Source organism: Cherax quadricarinatus, unplaced genomic scaffold (assembly GCF_038502225.1).
Source record: "Cherax quadricarinatus isolate ZL_2023a unplaced genomic scaffold, ASM3850222v1 Contig502, whole genome shotgun sequence".
NCBI classification, from domain to species: domain Eukaryota; kingdom Metazoa; phylum Arthropoda; class Malacostraca; order Decapoda; family Parastacidae; genus Cherax; species Cherax quadricarinatus.
Genome location: NW_027195528.1, coordinates 136,057 through 157,500, shown reverse-complemented (window position 1 = coordinate 157,500; position 21,444 = coordinate 136,057). Strand labels below are relative to the sequence as shown.

The window sequence follows — 21,444 nt, the reverse complement described above, 5'->3', positions numbered from 1 at the left end:
CCCTTAACTTGTCTCTATTCCCTTCATTACACTTACCATTTGGAGAGCGAATCTGCAGATAGGGACGCGAGTGAGTCTGTCCCTGAGGCTGAACCTGGGAGATACTAGTGAACTGGTCTACCAGCTGCCCATCCTCGTCCAGGCCCTCAGACACAACGTCAAACTGAATACCTGTGGAAGCAGGTCAGGTATAAAACTACCAGATCCGAAAAGGTTTCTAGAAAGAAGAAATGTGATCACACTCAAGGTAATTGTATGTGGTCACAGTCAAGGTAACTATATATGTGGTCACAGTCAAGGTAACTGTATATGTGGTCACACTCAAGGTAACTATATATGTGGTCACAGTCAAGGTAACTGTATATGTGGTCGAAGTCAAGGTAACTGTATATGTGGTCACAGTCAAGGTAACTGTATATGTGGTAACACTCAAGGTAACTGTATATGTGGTCACAGTCAAGGTAACTGTATATGTGGTCACAGTCAAGGTAACTATATATGTGGTCACAGTCAAGGTAACTGTATATGTGGTCACACTCAAGGTAACTGTATATGTAGTCACAGTCAAGGTAACTGTATATGTGGTCGCAGTCAAGGTAACTGTATATGTGGTCGCAGTCAAGGTAACTGTATATGTGGTCGCAGTCAAGGTAACTGTATATGTGGTCGCAGTCAAGGTAACTGTATATGTGGTCACACTCAAGGTAACTGTATATGTGGTCGCAGTCAAGGTAACTGTATATGTGGCCACACTCAAGGTAACTGTATATGTGGTCACACTCAGGGTAACTGTATATGTGGTCACACTCAAGGTAACTGTATATGTGGTCACACTCAAGGTAACTGTATATGTGGTCGCAGTCAAGGTAACTGTATATGTGGCCACACTCAAGGTAACTGTATATGTGGTCACACTCAAGGTAACTGTATATGTGGTCGCAGTCAAGGTAACTGTATATGTGGCCACACTCAAGGTAACTGTATATGTGGTCACACTCAGGGTAACTGTATATGTGGTCACACTCAAGGTAACTGTATATGTGGTCACACTCAAGGTAAATGTATACGTGGTCACACCCAAGGTAACTGTATATGTGGTCACACTCAAGGTAACTGTATATATGGTCACAATCAAGGTAACTGTATATGTGGTCACAGTCAAGGTAACTGTATACGTGGTCACACCCAAGGTAACTGTATATGTGGTCACACTCAAGGTAAATGTAAACGTGGTCACACCCAAGGTAACTGTATATGTGGTCACACTCAAGGTAACTATATATATGGTCACACTCAAGGTAACTGTATATGTGGTCACACTCAAGGTAACTGTATACGTGGTCACACCCTAGGAAACTGTATATGTGGTCACACTCAAGGTAACTGTATATATGGTCACACTCAAGGTAACTGTATATGTGGTCACACTCAAGGTAACTGCATACGTGGTCACACCCAAGGTAACTGTATATGTGGTCACACTCAAGGTAACTGTATACGTGGTCACACCCAAGGTAACTGTATATGTGGTCACACTCAAGGTAACTGTATACTTGGTCACACCCAAGGTAACTGTATATGTGGTCACACTCAAGGTAACTGTATACGTGGTCACACCCAAGGTAACTGTATATGTGGTCACACTCAAGGTAACTGTATACGTGGTCACACCCAAGGTAACTATACATGTGGTCACACTCAAGGTAACCATACATGTGGTTACACTCAAGGTAACTATACATGTGGTTACACTCAAGGTAACTATACAAGTGGTTACACTCAAGGTAACCATACATGTGGTTACACTCAAGGTAACTATACATGTGGTTACACTCAAGGTAACTATACATGTGGTCACACTCAAGGTAACTATACATGTGGTTACACTCAGGGTAACTATACATGTGGTCACACTCAAGGTAACTATACATGTGGTCACACTCAAGGTAGCTATACATGTGGTTACACTCAAGGAAACTATACATGTGGTCACACTCAAGGTAACTATACATGTGGTTACACTCAAGGTAACTATACATGTGGTCACACTCAAGGTAACTATACAGGTGGTTACACTCAAGGTAACTATACATGTGGTCACACTCAAGGTAACTATACATGTGGTCACACTCAAGGTAACTAAACATGTGGTTACACTCAAGGTAACTATACATGTGGTTACACTCAAGGTAACTATACATGTGGTCACACTCAAGGTAACTATACATGTGGTTACACTCAAGGTAACTATACATGTGGTCACACTCAAGGTAACTATACATGTGGTTACACTCAAGGGAACTATACATGTTGTTACACTCAAGGTAACTATACATGTGGTTACACTCAAGGTAACTATACATGTGGTTACACTCAAGGTAACTATACATGTGGTCACACTCAAGGTAACTATACATGTGGTTACACTCAAAGTAACTATACATGTGGTCACACTCAAGGTAACTAAATATGTGGTCACACTCAAGGTAACTATACATGTGGTCACACTCAAGGTAACTAAATATGTGGTCACACTCAAGGTAACTATACATGTGGTCACACTCAAGGTAACTAAATATGTGGTCACACTCAAGGTAACTATACATGTGGTCACACTCAAGGTAACTAAACATGTGGTCACACTCAAGGTAACTATACATGTGGTCACACTCAAGGTAACTAAATATGTGGTCACACTCAAGGTAACTATACATGTGGTCACACTCAAGGTAACTATACATGTGGTCACACTCAAGGTAACTATACATGTGGTTACACTCAAGGGAACTATACATGTGGTTACACTCAAGGTAACTATACATGTGGTTACACTCAAGGGAACTATACATGTGGTCACACTCAAGGTAACTATACATGTGGTTACACTCAAGGGAACTATACATGTGGTTACACTCAAGGTAACTATACATGTGGTTACACTCAAGGTAACTATACATGTGGTTACACTCAAGGTAACTATACATGTGGTCACACTCAAGGTAACTATACATGTGGTCACACTCAAGGTAACTATACATGTGGTCACACTCAAGGTAACTATACATGTGGTCACACTCAAGGTAATAAAATTATATTTAACAAGGTTATATGAAGCATTACTTTACTGTCATTATTTTAGAGGATTGTGTATATAGAAGATAATCTAAGTTGACAGGTTTGACATTCACTCAGTGTTTAATGTTGTCGTGTCAGGTTCAAGACCTTCACCAGTGAAAATGTAAGAATCAGGTTCAAGACCTTCACCAGTGAGAATGTAAGAGTCAGGTTCAAGACCTTCACCAGTAAGAATGTAAGAGTCAGGTTCAAGACCTTCACCAGTGAGAATGTAAGAGTCAGGTTCAAGACCTTCACCAGTGAGAATGTAAGAGTCAGGTTCAAGACCTTCACCAGTGAGAATGTAAGAATCAGGTTCAAGACCTTCACCAGTGAGAATGTAAGAATCAGGTTCAAGACCTTCACCAGTGAGAATGTAAGAATCAGGTTCAAGACCTTCACCAGTGAGAATGTAAGAGTCAGGTTCAAGACCTTCACCAGTGAGAATGTAAGAGTCAGGTTCAAGACCTTCACCAGTGAGAATGTAAGAGTCAGGTTCAAGACCTTCACCAGTGAGAATGTAAGAGTCAGGTTCAAGACCTTCACCAGTGAGAATGTAAGAGTCAGGTTCAAGACCTTCACCAGTGAGAATGTAAGAGTCAGGTTCAAGACCTTCACCAGTGAGAATGTAAGAGTCAAGTTCAAGACCTTCACCAGTGAGAATGTAAGAGTCAGGTTCAAGACCTTCACCAGTGAGAATGTAAGAGTCAGGTTCAAGACCTTCACCAGTGAGAATGTAAGAGTCAGGTTCAAGACCTTCACCAGTGAGAATGTAAGAGTCAAGTTCAAGACCTTCACCAGTGAGAATGTAAGAGTCAGGTTCAAGACCTTCACCAGTGAGAATGTAAGAGTCAGGTTCAAGACCTTCACCAGTGAGAATGTAAGAGTCAGGTTCAAGACCTTCACCAGTAAGAATGTAAGAGTCAGGTTCAAGACCTTCACCAGTGAGAATGTAAGAATCAGGTTCAAGACCTTCACCAGTGAGAATGTAAGAGTCAGGTTCAAGACCTTCACCAGTAAGAATGTAAGAGTCAGGTTCAAGACCTTCACCAGTGAGAATGTAAGAGTCAGGTTCAAGACCTTCACCAGTGAGAATGTAAGAATCAGGTTCAAGACCTTCACCAGTGAGAATGTAAGAATCAGGTTCAAGACCTTCACCAGTGAGAATGTAAGAGTCAGGTTCAAGACCTTCACCAGTGAGAATGTAAGAACTAGCGTAAGAGAGTTTAACAGGAGAAACTCTGATTCACTGCTGATGTGTTGAGCTTGTGGAGTTCTCTGTGGTGGGGCTCGCTGTGGTGGAGCTCTCTGTGGTGGAGCTCTCTGTGGTGGAGTTCTCTGTGGTGGGGCTCACTGTGGTGGAGCTCTCTGTGGTGGAGCTCTCTGTGGTGGAGTTCTCTGTGGTGGGGCTCACTGTGGTGGAGCTCTCTGTGGTGGAGCTCTCTGTGGTGGGGCTCACTGTGGTGGAGCTATCTGTGGTGGAGCTCTCTGTGGTGGAGCTGTCTGTGGTGGAGCTGTCTGTGGTGGAGCTCTTTGTGGTGGAGCTCTCTGTGGTGGAGTTCTCTGTGGTGGAGCTCTCTGTGGTGGAGCTCTCTGTGGTGGAGCTCTCTGTGGTGGGGCTCACTGTGGTGGAGCTCTCTGTGGTGGAGCTCTCTGTGGTGGAGCTGTCTGTGGTGGAGCTGTCTGTGGTGGAGCTCTTTGTGGTGGAGCTCTCTGTGGTGGAGCTCTGTGGTGGAACTCTCTGTCGTGGAGCTCTCTGTGGTGGAGCTCACTGTTAAGAACATAACATAAGAACGAAGGAACACTGCAGAAGGCCTACTGGCCCATGCGAGGCAGGTCCAAGTCTCCTACCGGCTTAAGCCAATGCACCCAACCTAGTCAGGTCAGGTCACATTGACTTAAGGGAGGAACACGGCAACCGACCTGGTAGCACAAGCTATCAGGTCCAACTCACACCCACCCACATCCACTCATGTATTTATCCAACCTATTTTTAAAGCTACACAACGTTCTGGCCTCTATAACTGTACTCGGGAGTTTGTTCCACTCATCCACAACTCTATTACCAAACCAGTACTTTCCTATATCCTTCCTGAATCTGAATTTTTCCAACTTAAAACCATTGCTGCGAGTCCTGTCTAGGCTAGATATTTTCAGCACACTATTTACATCCTCTTTATTTATTCCTGTCTTCCATTTATACACCTCAATCATATCCCCCCTAATTCTACGTCTTTCTAGAGAGTGCAGATTCAGGGCCCTTAGTCTATCCTCATAGGGAAGGTTTCTGATACATGGGATCAACTTTGTCATCCTCCTTTGTACATTTTCCAGAGAATTTATATCCATCCTGTAATACGGTGACCAAAACTGTGCAGCATAATCTAAATGAGGCCTAACCAAGGATGTATAGAGCTGAAGAACAACCTGAGGACTCCTATTATTTATGCTTCTTGATATGAAGCCAAGGATTCTGTTAGCTTTATTGCGAACACTTATGCACTGTTGTCTTGGTTTCAGATTACTGCTAACCAGAACTCCTAAATCTTTTTCGCAATCCGTAATATTAAGATCTACATTATTTAGTTTATGTGTGGCATGGTTATTGTCCTGTCCAACATTTAGAACTTTGCATTTGTCTATATTAAACTGCATCTGCCACTTCTCCGACCACTGCATCGGTCTATTCAAATCTTCCTGGAGTGCTCGAATGTCCTCGTCAGAATGAATTCGACGGCCTATTTTGGTGTCATCGGCAAACTTGCCGATGTCGCTCTTTATGCCCTCATCTATGTCGTTTATGTAGATTGTGAACAGCAGGGGGCCCAACACTGACCCCTGTGGAACACCGCTCGTAACGCTTCCCCACTCTGATTTCTCCCCATTTATGCAAACTCTCTGCTGCCTATTTGTCAGCCATGCCTCTATCCAGGAAAAAAATTCTCCTCCTATTCCATGTGCTTTAATTTTCCTCAATAGTCTCTGATGTGGGACCCTGTCAAAAGCTTTACTGAAGTCCATATACACAATATCATATTCATTACCATGATCTACCTCCTCAAATACCTTAGTGGTGGAGCTCTCTCTGATGGAGCTCTCTGTGGTGGAGCTCTCTGTGGTGGAGCTCTCTGTGGTGGAGCTCTCTGTGGTGGAGCTCTCTGTGGTAGAGCTCTCTGTGGTTGAACTCTCTGTGGTGGAGCTCTCTGTGGTTGAGCTCTCTGTGGTGGAGCTGTCTGTGGTGGAGCTCTCTGTGGTGGAGCTCTCTGTGGTGGATCTCTCTGTGGTAGAGCTCTCTGTGGTTGAGCTCTCTGTGGTTGAGCTCTCTGTGGTTGAGCTCTCTGTGGTGGAGCTCTCTGTGGTGGAGCTCTCTGTGGTGGAGCTCTCTCTGCTGGAGCTCTCTGTGGTTTAGCTCTCTGTGGTGGAGCTCTCTGTGGAGCTCTCTGTGGAGGAGCTCTCTGTGGTGGAGCTCTCTGTGGTAGAGCTCTCTGTGGTTGAGCTCTCTGTGGTGAAGCTCTTTGTGGTTGAGCTCTCTGTGGTTGAGCTCTCTGTAGTTGAGCTCTCTGTGGTGGAGCTCTTTGTGGTGGAGCTATCTGTGGTTGAGCTCTCTGTGGTGGAGCTCTCTGTGGGTTAGCTCTCTGTGGTGGAGCTGTCTGTGGTGGAGCTGTCTGTGGTGGAGCTGTCTGTGGTGGAGCTCTCTGTGGTGGAGCTGTCTGTGGTGGAGCTCTCTGTTATGGAGCTCTCTGTGGTGGAGCTGTCTGTGGTGGAGCTCTCTGTTATGGAGCTGTCTGTGGTGGAGCTCTCTGTGGTGGAACTCTCTGTGGTGGAGCTGTCTGTGGTGGAGCTCTCTGTTATGGAGCTCTCTGTGATGGAACTCTCTGTGGGTTAGCTCTCTGTGGTGGAGCTGTCTGTGGTGGAGCTGTCTGTGGTGGAGCTCTCTGTGGTGGAGCTCTCTGTGGTGGAGCTGTCTGTGGTGGAGCTCTCTGTTATGGAGCTCTCTGTGGTGGAGCTCTCTGTGGGTTAGCTCTCTGTAGTGGAGCTGTCTGTGGTGGAGCTGTCTGTGGTGGAGCTCTCTGTGGTGGAGCTCTCTTTGGTGGAGCTCTCTGTGGTTGAGCTCTCTGTGGTGGAGCTCTCTGTGGTAGAGCTCACTGTGGTTGAGCTCTCTGTGGTGGAGCTGTCTGTGGTTGAGCTCTCTGTGGTGGAGCTCTCTGTGGTGGAGCTCTCTGTGGTTGAACTCTCTGTGGTGGAGCTGTCTGTGGTGGAGCTCTCTGTTATGGAGCTCTCTGTGGTGGAGCTCTCTGTGGGTTAGCTCTCTGTGGTGGAGCTGTCTGTGGTGGAGCTCTCTGTGGTGGAGCTCTCTTTGGTGGAGCTCTCTGTGGTTGAGCTCTCTGTGGTGGAGCTCTCTGTGGTAGAGCTCACTGTGGTTGAGCTCTCTGTGGTGGAGCTCTCTGTGGTTGAGCTCCCTGTGGTGGAGCTCTCTGTGGTGGAGCTCTCTGTGGTTGAACTCTCTGTGGTGGAGCTGTCTGTAGTGGAGCTCTCTGTTATGGAGCTCTCTGTGGTGGAGCTCTCTGTGGTGGAGCTCTCTGTGGTGAAGCTCTCTGTGGTTGAACTCTCTTTTTTGGAGCTGTCTGTGGTGGAGCTCACTGTGGTGGAGCTCTCTGTGGTGGAGCTCTCTGTGGTGGAGCTCTCTGTGTTGGAGCTCTCTGTGGTGGAGCTCTCTGTTTTGGAGCTGTCTGTGGTGGAGCTCTATGTTCTGGAGCTCTCTGTTGTGGAGCTCTCTGTGGTGGTGCTCTGTGTGGTGGAGTTCTCTGTGATGGAGCTCTCTGTGGTGGAGCTCTCATCATTAACAAGTTGGACGGCACTCTCCATTAACAAGTTGGACGAGGCTGCACTCACCATTAACAAGTTGGACGAGGCTGCACTCACCATTAACAAGTTGGACGAGGCTGCACTCACCATTAACAAGTTGGACGAGGCTGCACTCACCATTAACAAGTTGGACGAGGCTGCACTCACCATTAACAAGTTGGACGAGGCTGCACTCACCATTAACAAGTTGGAGGAGGCTGCACTCACCATTAACAAGTTGGACGAGGCTGCACTCACCATTAACAAGTTGGACGAGGCTGCACTCACCATTAACAAGTTGGACGAGGCTGCACTCACCATTAACAAGTTGGACGAGGCTGCACTCACCATTAACAAGAAGTGTGCCAGTAAAGGTGCCGTTGCCAAACAGCAATCATAATTGTACTGAGCACTACAGGGACGTAAAACTCCTGTAGTTTCTGTATCAGATTTTTTTTGGCCACGTTAATCACTGTTGCCATGTGACCCGACATATTAAACTACGTTTGACCTCAACACACCTGATCTCTCAACTTTATGTTCTCTGATTTTATTAAGTCAGTTTTGTTTTTGAAAACTCTGGAAAACATCTCTTAAATATTAATTCCCAATAATAATAATAATCTTTACTTGTACAAGTACATATTAACTTACGTGATAAGCAGTTTGCGTAATGCATTATGTAACAGAACATTTCATAGGTACTAGGTCTTACTTGGATTGTAGCTGGTATTGTAGGATATATTAACGATACACCGTGGCCTGGTGGCAAAAGCTCTCGCTTCACACGGTGAGAGTCTGGGTTCGATTCCCGGCGAAGGTGAAACTATTGGGCGTGTCTTCTTACACAGGTTGTCCATGTTCACTAATCAGTAAAGTGGGTACCTGGGTGTTAGTCGCCTGGTGTGGGTCGCATCCTGGGACAAAGTTGACCTAATTTACCCGAAATGCGGCTTTATATATAGTAGTACGTGATTGCTGTCAACTATTCCTGTGTCTCATGTACGTGTACTTGTACAAATAAAGATATAATATTATTATATTATATTAAGTTTACGCTGTATTGTGAAAATTATAATAACAATGTCTGTTGCATTGAAAGTATAGCCATACTTTGGTATTGTTATAACTGTGGAGAAATTTTCTCCAGGAGGGGGGTATCAGCCCCTTCAGCCCCTTTCAGCCCTTTCAGCCCTGAGGGGCCCAGCCCTCTCAGAAGGGGCAAGCATCTTGTTTACTGCTACAGTGAGTAATTAATCACAGATGCAGTACGAGTATGCGACGTGGTCAAGTTGACCACTGCTCCTTGCAGTTCAGTGTTGCAGAGTGTATTTTAATAAGAGACAGTACATCTCTTACTTTAGCAGGATAATTAAGGAAAATCCTGCTCCCACTTTATTACCATAGTAAAGATAGTGGACATTGTTGTCTATGCTTAAGACAGCAAGATTTAAACATTCTGCTTTACTTCATCGAGGAAGTGGCAAGGAAGCAAAAGTACTAGGTCAGCTTTTTTTTTTGTGCAAGGGGCAGTGACGGCATGGGGCGTTGTGGTGTCTTCAGATTACTTTTGACTCTACTGAGAGTGACACTGACGCCAGGATAACCAACAAAGAACGATCTGTGTGTTAGTGTGAACAAAGTGTCTCATAAAACACAATAAACACTTAAGAGAAGTGTGATCAGCTTCTTTAGTGATAAAATTGTGAATAATAAAGACAAATCTTGTGGAACATAGTGTACCAGTGTGCGTATTCCTAGACTATGGAAGACGTGGACATCCAAGGACACTTCAGCTTCTATCAAGTCACCGATATCTGTCGAAGGTGTGAAGAACACCATAGCTCACGCTACAAGAGCAAGGTAGGTTACGAATTTCTTGTAGTATGGGGGACTGCGCAGTTCTTGAGTCGCAAGGAGTTTGTAATCAACCTATAGTAGGCAGTAAGGTGCGGACTTTTGAGTCCAAACAAGTATGTAATTTGTCAGCCATCAGTGAATGAAATATGCTGACATAATACCCCCTAGGGGTAATTTATAATCTTACAAATTATAACTCTTTACAGCCTGTTGAGAGATGACTTCGACAGCTTCTCAAGACCTCGTCTGCAGGGGCGGCTATGCAGGCGATGAGCTGTCTTTCTAAGTTACGTACAAACTCTTTAAACTTAGTTGGTAATGCCATTTCTCAACATATTGGTCGTGCTCGAACCAGATAAAGACCACACTGTGGTCCAGATATGTTGTACTACAGTGTGCAAATAACATACGAGCCAAGGTCCTTCGAAAAAAGCTGTAAAACTAGTGTTTTACAATTTAAATCAGTATAAATGAGTCCCTCCAGACTCAATCACAGAAAACGGGTGCTCACCCAGCGTTCACCCAAAGAAAACGGGAGCTGGGTGACTCACCCAACAAGAAAACGGGGGATGGCACCCTGCATCCACTGCTCCAAACTCGAAGAAGAAGCGCTGATTAAGACAACAACAACCCAAGTGATGTTCAGTTTGTCTGAGTGTATATACACATAGTGTTTATATTGTTTATAGACAGAAATTAAGAGACAAGATTGTGTTAAAGTTTGTTTCTTATAGATATACCTGTTATATTAAAGGAACTTATACATAAAGTGTAAGCTTTCAAAATATATTAACAGTGACATTTATATATGTGTAAGTAATATTCACGTGTGATTTACAGTTATACAGTGACATTTATAGTGTATAGTGAATGAAGTGTATTACATCGTTATTTACGATTAATCATCGTGGTCAGGCTGACACAGCAAACTCAAGCCATAAACACCACCAATATGTACTCTGTACCCTTCATGGTCATTGACCCTGAGATTAAGCTTAGTGGGTCAGTAGTGTCTGACTCGATTATTGCTGACTTAAGCATAACAAAAACTCAGCTGGTTATAGCAGTACAGTGTTTTTTAAACACTCTAAGTGTGGTGCTAGAATTTTCAGTATATCATTAAAATGGCTTGTTTGAAAACTCAGTTTCAGTCTTTACAGACTAAGATTACACAATTAGAAAATCTAATTTCAGTCTGTATAGGATTAACTCAAGATACAAACATAGATTTTGATGATCTTGAGGTCAAATTTGAATTACTTGCACAACGTCTGAAAATAATTAATTCAGACTATACACATTATGAAAAGGAATTTCTTGAATCAGATCCATCTGAGGATGAAATTAAAAATGTTTTGGATACTTTTAGTAATCAACAATTAAGGTGGACAGGAGTACAGGCTATCTGCCGCAAAACTCTGTCACAGAGACCTACTGTAACTAGTGGTCAAGCACCTGTTACACCTGTAACAACAACAAGTGTCCCATTACCAAGCTTACCTACATTGTCATTACCTATTTTCCAAGGTCATAATTATGAAGAATTCATTAGTGGTTTTCAATCCATAGTAAATTCACGAACTGACATAGATGAGATTGCTAAGTTCAATTACCTTAAATGTCTTGTGAAGGGAGAACCCTATGAACTGATTAAGTCATTTCCGGTGGTTAAAGGCAATTATCAAATAGCCTTACGTGTCTTAGCAGACAATTACTTTGATGATGACAAGGCTAGAGTTAGACATGCAGTCTTAATATCAAGCTTGAAGCCACCCAAACATTGCTATTCAGACTTACAGGCATTTAGAATCACATTAGACAATAGTCTCAGATCTCTAGATGCTAAATATGACCTAAGACAATGTGATTGGTTTATCAGTGGTATAAGTTGTCACCACAAACTATTGAACGATTAAATATTATGTTCAATAAACGCTATTTAACTTGTGAAGAAATTAGCAATGGTTTACAAACAATAGTTTCATGCATGCAAGCAACGAGACAAGATGAAAAATCCACAAATCCAGTGGATAATAAACCTTCAACTCAGTATAAAAAGAGTATACCTACTCCCACTAAACCACAGAATGGGAAATCCCATATAGGCACTTATCAAGCTGTGAATACAACAGACAGTAAACAGACGGTCATACATAATCGTACTCCAAAATGTGTACTTTGTGATGGAACACATTGGGCACAGTATTGTATTCAATACACATCAATGGAGGCACGTAAACAACGTGTTCATCAGCTGAAATGGTGCATCAAGTGTTTAGGTGAACACAAGGGAGGTAAATGCTCACTGAAGAAGTGTTTTAAATGCCAGGGTATGCATCATACAGCATTATGCCCAAATAATTTCGCTGAACAGCAGAAGACTTCCACAGAATCAGGAAGTCAACAAGCAACAGCATTAAATGTGAGAGATAAGTTTATAGCAACAGCTCTCCCGATAGCTCGAGTTGAGTTATCTAATAAATTACACAAAACCAATGTGCTAACACTATTTGATCAAGGCTCACAAAGGTCCTTCAACAGACATATGACCTAGCCAGAATCACTGTTGGTCTAGGAAACAGGAAAAAGACAGTAGAAGCTCTGGTAGTAGATGATTTGCCTAAGTCTGTGCAGATCCAGGGATTAAAAGAAACAGTTGCAGCACTGAAAGCAGCTAAGGTCAAGTTAGCCTGTCCTGACATACAGACGGACACTATTAGTCCAATTGATTTAATCAATGGAAGTGATTATTATCACTGTTTTGTGCAAAATATAGTAAGTAAACATGATGTTCACTTGCTGAAAACAGCAGGAGGCCACATGATATGTGGTCCCATTCCCTCTCAAAGTGGGAAAGAAGCTGATATTGATTCAGTGGAAAATGTACTAGTTACGAGAATAACCGCTGATCATGTACCACAGCAAAAATTATCATTACTGGAAGAAATGAATGAACCAGTTGATAAGTTGTGGGATTTAGATGCGATAGGTATTGATGTAAATAAACCAAGCCCACAAGAGTCTCAGACTTATAACCGATATTTGGACACTGTCAAGTATAAAGATGGACAGTACTGGGTTAGGTTACTATGGAAATTAAATCCACCACATCTGCCTAGCAATTATCGCATGGCTTTCGGACAGATGAAAGCACAAATACATGAGCTCAGGAAGAATCCAGAGCTACTGACTGTCTATGATAATATCATACAAGAACAGTTGGACAATAAATTCATTGAGGAAATAGTCGAAGATAAGTTGAAGACAGAAGCTCATTATCTCCCGCACCATGGAGTCAGAAAAGATTCTGAAACCACTCTACTACGTGTTGTATATAACTGCAGCGCACGTGCAAATAAAGATGTAGCAAGTCTTAATGACTGTCTGATGACCAGACCCTCACTAACTGAGAAGCTTGGAGACGTGCTTATGAAATTTCGCACAAATTCATATACCTATACGGCTGATATTTCCAAAGCTTTCTTAAGAGTAGGACTACAAGAAATAGATAGGGATTATACTCGATTCTTGTGGCCTGAAAATCCACATGATCCTCAAAGTCCTGTGAAAACTTATCGTTTCGAATCAGTATTATTTGGTGCAACATCCTCTCCATTCTTACTAGAAGCTACTCTAAATACACATTTGAAGAAATCTGAAAGTCCCTTCTAAGAAATCTTAAAGAAAAGTTTCTATGTGGACAATCTTCAAGGTACTGTGAATAAAGAGGAGGATTTGAAATCCTTATACAGAGAAGCTAACAAGGAGATGAAAGAAGCAAATATGCCTCTAAGGATGTGGAATACAAATTCAAAGCAATTAAGGGAACTTATCAAAGAAGATTTCGCTGAAGCTGAAATTCCTGATTGCAACAATATGCTGGGACTTAATTGGAACACACAGGAAGATACTTTGAGTCTCAAAAAGATAAACAATAAATCATGCAGTACACTCACTAAACGTAGTTTACTGTCAGAGGTATCACAATGTTTTGATCCTCTAGGACTCGTCTAACCAATTACCATAAAAGGTAAAATGCTTATGCAAGATGCATGGAAGCTCAAAATTGGACGGGATGAGAACTTGCCTCTAGAAATGAGTCAAGCATGGGATGAAATATCTAAGGAGTTTAAACAACTTCATCAAATTAAACTTCCCAGACAAATAAGATAAGATTTCGTTCGGATTTTTAACCCCGGAGGGTTAGCCACCCAGGATAACCCAAGAAAGTCAGTGCGTCATCGAGGACTGTCTAACTTATTTCCATTGGGGTCCTTAATCTTGTCCCCCAGGATGCGACCCACACCAGTCGACTAACACCCAGGTACCTATTTGCTGCTAGGTGAACAGGACAACAGGTGTAAGGAAACGTGTCAAATGTTTCCACCCGCCGGGAATCGAACCCGGGCCCTCCGTGTGTGAAGCGGGAGCTTTAGCCACCAGACCACCGGGTCAAGAGGGAAACAAGTACACATTACATGTGTTCTGTGATGCGTCAACCAGAGGTTATGGCGCTGTAGCTTACATGAGTAATACTGAAGGAAGTACACTAATTACTTCAAAGGCCAGGGTAGCACCCTTGAAGGTCAGAACAGTACCACAATTGGAACTGACAGCACTCTATGTAGGTACAAAATTAGCTGTCTATCTCAACAAAGTACTTGATCATCTCACTATTGAGAAAACCGTGATCTGGAGTGATAATGAAGCAGTTCTCCAGTGGTTAAGAAATAATAAGAGTAAGTTGGTCTATGTACAGAACAGAGTAGCAGAAATAAAAGAGATGCAGAGAGATTATCTCTTTCTCCACGTCTCTACCCAAGAGAATCCAGCTGACATGTTGTCACGTGGTGTCCCACTCAAGAAATTTGTGGATAATAAATTATGGCTCCACGGACCGAACTGGCTCTCTAATGAAAATAACTGGCCTCAGCAAAACGCTCACATTATGCCAGAAGAAACAGTCTGCTTGAACACAGAGGAAATAAGTTGTGTAAATACTGCAGACACAACAGAAATAGTCATTGATGGATCTAAATACTCATCTTTGGGTAAACTCTTAAGAGTTACAGCTCTTGTCCATAAATTCATTAAAGGAATAAAACCTGATTATGAATGTCTTGAACCCATTAAATACTGGGTGAAACTAATACAGAAAGATGTTTTCTCTACAGAATATAAATATCTGGAAACACAGGATAAATCCCCAAAGAAACCTGTCATGATTAATTCTTTAGGACTTTATCTCGACTCAGAAAAGATTATAAGATGTCGAGGAAGAATTCATAATTCTTCACTACCTAAAGAAGCCATACATCCAATATTGATCCCCAAGAATCATTGGCTAACAAAACTGATTGTGCAAAACGCCCACAGTAACGTGTTACATGGTGGGGTAGCTGACACACTTTGTCATATACGACAATCCTACTGGATACCTCAAGGTCGACAAAGTGTGAAAAAACAGATAAGGGACTGTATTACTTGTCGTCACTACGATATGCGAGTATGTCAGTATCCAGGTCCACCTCCATATCCCTCTGAAAGAGTTTGTCATATCACTCCATTTGAAGTGACAGGTGTAGATTACACTGGACCAATAATTTTAACCAAAACAGTTGACAAAGTTCCCATCAAGGTGTACATCTGTTTGTTCACTTGTGCTACAACTAGAGCAGTACATCTAGAAGTAGCCACTGACATGTTTTCTGAAACCTTTATCAAATTATTCAGAAGGTTTGCAGCCAGAAGGGCATGTCCCAGACTGATGATTTCAGATAATGCAACGAACTTTGTTGCTGGTGCTGTTTATATAAGCAAGATCTTTGATCAACCAGAAGTTCAACAGATGCTGAATCAACGTAGATGTCGTTGGAGATACATTCCTCCTAAATCTCCATGGCACGGCGGATTTTATGAAAGAATGATCGGCATTGTAAAACGCTGTTTAAGGAAGACTCTTCATCGTCAAAGAATCGACTTAGAAGAATTCCGTACAGTTGTGACTGAAAAAGAAAATAGAGTTAACAACAGACCTCTAACTTATGTTACCGATGATCTGGACAATTTAGAAGTGTTAAGTCCATCTCATTTACTCCATGGCAGAAGGCTCGAACCTGTTCCTCCCATGAATGATAAAGAAATCATAGAGGATCCTACTTATTTCGAACCTGAGCAACTCAGACGTAAATTCAAACACCTTAATAAAGTGATTGAACGTTGGGAGAAAATTTGGCGAGAAGACTATCTCACCTCATTGAGAGAACACTTCTATGGAGCTGGTGTTCCTGAAAATCATAAGTCCTTAAGACCTGGTGACATAGTGATTATTGACAATGATGGTCCGAGGCCCAATGGCCACTTGGAAAAATTGTGACCATATATCCTGATGCAAATGGAATCATCAGGACAGTTGATGTTTTGAGCAAAGGTGTAGTGAATAAGCGGACAATAAATAAACTAGTACCGTTAGAATTACACAGTGTTGAAAACAAAATTAGTGATTCTCCAGAAACCACACAAACTAAAGCTGTTCAGAAAAGACAAGCAGCAGTGGTGGCGAGTGAGAAAATTAAATTAATGTTAAGTGATGAATAGTTCACCTGCAGCGAACTTCCGCCGCCCCCCAGTGTTTACCTGGAGACCTGGAGAGAGTTCCGGGGGTCAACGCCCCCGCGGCCCGGTCTGTGACCAGGCCTCCTGGTGGATCAGAGCCTGATCAACCAGGTTGTTGCTGCTGGCTGCACGCAAACCAACGTACGAGCCACAGCCCGGCTGATCAGGAACTGACTTTAGGTGCTTGTCCAGTGCCAGCTTGAAGACTGCCAGGGGTCTGTTGGTAATCCCCCTTATGTGTGCTGGGAGGCAGTTGAACAGTCTTGGGCCCCTGACACTTATTGTATGGTCTCTTAACGTGCTAGTGACACCCCTGCTTTTCATTGGGGGGATGGTGCATTTTCTGCCAAGTCTTTTGCTTTCGTAGTGAGTGATTTTCGTGTGCAAGTTTGGTACTAGTCCCTCTAGGATTTTCCAGGTGTATATATTCATGTATCTCTCCCTCCTGCGTTCCAGGGAATACAGGTTTAGGAACCTCAAGCGCTCCCAGTAATTGAGGTGTTTTATCTCCGTTATGTGCGCCGTGAAAGTTCTCTGTACATTTTCTAGGTCGGCAATTTCACCTGCCTTGAAAGGTGCTGTTAGTGTGCAGCAATATTCCAGCCTAGATAGAACAAGTGACCTGAAGAGTGTCATCATGGGCTTGGCCTCCCTAGTTTTGAAGGTTCTCATTATCCATCCTGTCATTTTTCTAGCAGATGCGATTGATACAATGTTATGGTCCTTGAAGGTGAGATCCTCCGACATGATCACTCCCAGGTCTTTGACGTTGGTGTTTCGCTCTATTTTGTGGCCAGAATTTGTTTTCTACTCTGATGATGATTTAATTTCCTCATGTTTACCATATCTGAGTAATTGAAATTTCTCATCGTTGAACTTCATATTGTTTTCTGCAGCCCACTGAAAGATTTGGTTGATGTCCGCCTGGAGCCTTGCAGTGTCTGCAATGGAAGACACTGTCATGCAGATTCGGGTGTCATCTGCAAAGGAAGACACAGTGCTGTGGCTGACATCCTTGTCTATGTGGGATATGAGGATGAGGAACAAGATGGGAGTGAGTACTGTGCCTTGTGGAACAGAGCTTTTCACCGTAGCTGCCTCGGACTTTACTCTGTTGATGACTACTCTCTGTGTTCTGTTAGTGAGGAAATTATAGATCCATCGACCGACTTTTCCTGTTATTCCTTTAGCACGCATTTTGTGCGCTATTACGCCATGGTCACACTTGTCGAAGGCTTTTGCAAAGTCTGTATATATTACATCTGCATTCTTTTTGTGTGGAGAAATTTTCTCCAGGAGGGGAGTATCAGCCCCTTGAGCCCCTTTCAGCCCTTTCAGCCCTGAGGGGCCCAGCCATCTCAGAAGGGGCAAGCGTCTTGTTTACTGCTACAGTGAGTAATTGATCACAGATGCAGTACGAGTATGCGACGTGGTCAAGTTGACCACTGCTCCTTGCAGTCCAGTGTTGCAGAGTGTATTTTAATAAGAGACAGTACATCTCTTACTTTAGCAGGACAATTAAGGAAAATCCTGCTCCCACTTTATTACCATAGTAAAGATAGTGGACATTGTTGTCTATGCTTAAGACAGCAAGATTTAAACATTCTGCTTTACTTCATCGAGGAAGTGGTAAGGAAGCAAAAGTACTAGGTCAGCTTTTTCTTTGTGCTAGGGGAGTAACAGCGTGGGGCGCGGTGGCATCTTCAGATTACTTTTGACTCTACTGAGAGTGACACTGATGCCAGGATAACCAACAAAGAACGATCTGTGCGTTAGTGTGAACAAAGTGTCTCATAAAACACAATAAACACTTAAGAGAAGTGTGATCACCTTCTCTTGTGATAAGATTGTGAATAATAAAGACATATCTTGTGGAACATAGTGTACCAGTGTACGTATTCCTAGACTATGGAAGACGTGGACATCCAAGGACACTTCAGCTTCTATCAAGTCACCAATACCTGTCGAAGGTGTGAAGAACACCATAGCTCACGCTACAAGAGCAAGGTAGGTTACGAATTTCTTGTAGTACTGGGGACTGCGCAGTTCTTGAGTCGCAAGGAGTTTGTAATCAACCTATAGTCGGCAGTTAGGTGCGGACTTTTGAGTCCAAACAAGTATGTAATTTGTCAGCCATCAGTGAATGAAATATGCTGACATAACACCCCCTAGGGGTAATTTATAATCTTACAAATTATAACTCTTTACAGCCCGTTGAGAGATGACTTCGACAGCTTCTCAAGACCTCGTCTGCAGGGGCGGCTGTGCAGGCGATGAGCTGTCTTTCTAAGTTACGTATAAACTCTTTAAACTTAGTTGGTAATGCCATTTCTCAACATATTGTTTAACAGCCATTTATATCTTTGAACAATAGTTATTTAAGTATCATTACAGTATTAAGTCCATCACTGGGTGGCTGTTCTGTCTCACATCTCCGCCTCCACTCACTCCGTGGAGGTGCAGCCACCTCCGCCTCCACTCACCCCGTGGAGGTGCAGCCACCTCCGCCTCCACTCTCCCCGTGGAGGTGCAGCCACCTCCGCCTCCACTCACCCGGTGGAGGTGCAGCCACCTCCGCCTCCACTCACCCCATGACCAGCTGCCAGCTTCATGACTAGCTGTAAACACTTTAATGGGATACACACCGAGAAGAGTGTCTGTCAGTAGTCTTGACTGGTGGTGAACGGGTGCCATGCAGCCTTGTCTGTCAGTAGTCTTTACTGGTGGTGAACGGGTGCCATGCAACCTTAGTGACTCGTGCAGTCGATAGGGTTTTAATTTCTTTAACTAACCAACAGCTATCTCCCCCACGTAAGGTTTGGACATTTCCCTAGCCATGTTCTGCATGCTCTGTTTCCTCGCATCCCTGACGGATTCCTTGTCTCCAGTAGCTCAACACCACATCCAGAATATATATACCGAGAGGTATATTTCAGCGAATATACATCGAGAGTTTACTCTAATACGTATTTTAGGTATTAAGGTATTCTTGTCTGCCAAATGACCAAACAACACACAAACATACACCATAAAATCACATTGGGATTGCAGCAACAATCCCTCACGTTCAGTGGCTACATCACAACCATACTTTTGGGAGTCAGCCAATCTCTTTCACAGTACCTCTGTATAATAGTGTTGTGGAATGGTAGGATTACCGACAAGTATGTTGACACGGCACAGGACATAATGCATTATCAGTGGACGTACAACAATGTCTTTATAATAAAAGGTTAGTATACAAATAATGTCCTAATACCATGCAATAACATACAGTTGGGTTTGTTGCAACAGCAGCGTTATAAAAGGCTGTTTTGCAACAGCCATACAGGTGCTGGCTAGCAGAAGTAAGAAAGCAACATTCACTCTGTTATTAAAGCAAAGAAAAAGCAATACATGGAAGTAATACATACCATCCCACGTATAATTTAACCTTATACACTGTTTCACATCAACGTAGGTGTTAGGTACCTCCTCCACCTGATACCAGATCCCACAAAACTGTGAAAAAATATTAAATATTATTAGTATACGTGTATCACATATAGCTGAGCATTTGTGCTGACTCATGTAATATATAATTTCACATGCATTCTGGCAGTCTTTAAATATGCAGTTCACTCGGTAAATGGAATTAGGTCAGGTTTATCTGAGAGAATCAGAGCTCAGAAAGGAGTAATATTAATATCAGTTTATCAATCATGGAAAGAAAAGAGGGAATATATATGAATAAATTCAAGAATTTTAAAGTAAGGGTGGAATGTGAGAAGTTTATGTACCTGGGAAAGAGAGGAGTGTAGAGGAGAGAGAGTTTGGGAGGTATTATGCGAGTGTTCAGTTTTGTTGTGAGGGACCTAAAAACAACAAGAGAAACCATCGTAGTGGACGTTATAGGTTAGTTTGGAGTGTAATGAGTAAATGATAATGAGACGATACTAATTAAACTATGTGTACAAAAATGATTTGACAATATATATAATGCGTATGTTAAAAAAAAGAGGATAAATGAATTAACGAGATACAACATCGGATACAATGATAGACTATATATTAGTAGTTAAAAGGATAAAGGGTATACTTTTGGATGCAAATGTCTTCAGAAGGGAGTCATATGTATCAAAATGAGGCACAGTGAGAGCGATAGGTAGATGAGATACAAGAATGTCATCAGTGGGGAAGAGAGAAGTGAAAGTTTATAAATTAAAGGAGACATTTAAGATAAGATATAAGCAACTGTTTGGAAAAAGGTTGACTAGATAGAGTACAGGTAGTGAGGAGGGAGTCGAGGAGGTATGGGAGGGTGGATGTTGCAATGAGGAGAAGCGATTGGTGGAATGACGAGGAAAAGAGGGCGGAAAGGGAGAAAAAGATCGAATATTAGTCTTTTTATAATGTAGAAGTAATATGTGGAGGGGAGAGCATTAGGAGAGTTAAAGAAATTAAAGGTTGGAGACAGAGTGCTGAAAGAAAGATAAGGAGAGATTGGTCTAGATTTTATCAGCAAAATTTGCTAAGAATAAAGAAAATGTTTGGAGAGCAATTAATCGAATAAGACTAGTGAATTAATAATGGCTTTAACAACTTAAAAACAACAGAGGGAAGTATTGAAAATATAGAGACAATATTCTGAAGCATTGTTGGATACTGAGGAAGAGAGGCAGTGATTTCTTGCATTGGGCAGGGAGGTATAACATCAGTTAGGAGTGAGGAAGAGCCAGATGTGAGTGTGAAGAAGGTGAGTAAGGAAGTGGGAAGCATGTTTAATGAATCTAATACAATATTCAGTTTTTTTTTTCTTACTGATGACTCGGTTCTTTTGTGAGATTTTGAAGAGAAGTTACGAAGGTTGGTAGTAGAATTTGGGAAAGGTATACCTAGAGTATACCTGGAGAGGGTTTCGAGGGTCAACGCCCCCGCAGCCCGGTCTGACACCAGGCCATGTGATGGATTAGGATCAGATCAACCCGATTGTTACTATTGGCAGCAATTAAATCGACGTACGAACCACAG

General features: G+C 42.6%; 1 protein-coding gene across 1 annotated transcript in view; it reads right to left on the bottom strand.

The window, feature by feature from the left end:
• LOC128693116 (uncharacterized) overlaps positions 1-20,004 on the bottom strand; it is a 33,236-nt gene extending 13,232 nt beyond the window's left edge. The window contains exons 1-2 of the mRNA XM_070080475.1: positions 19,848-20,004; positions 37-171 (exon numbers count right to left, since the gene is read on the bottom strand). Of these exons, the coding sequence (XP_069936576.1) occupies positions 37-171; positions 19,848-20,004 (292 nt within the window). The remainder of the gene's footprint in view (positions 1-36; positions 172-19,847) is intronic.
• Positions 20,005-21,444: the final 1,440 nt, after the last annotated feature.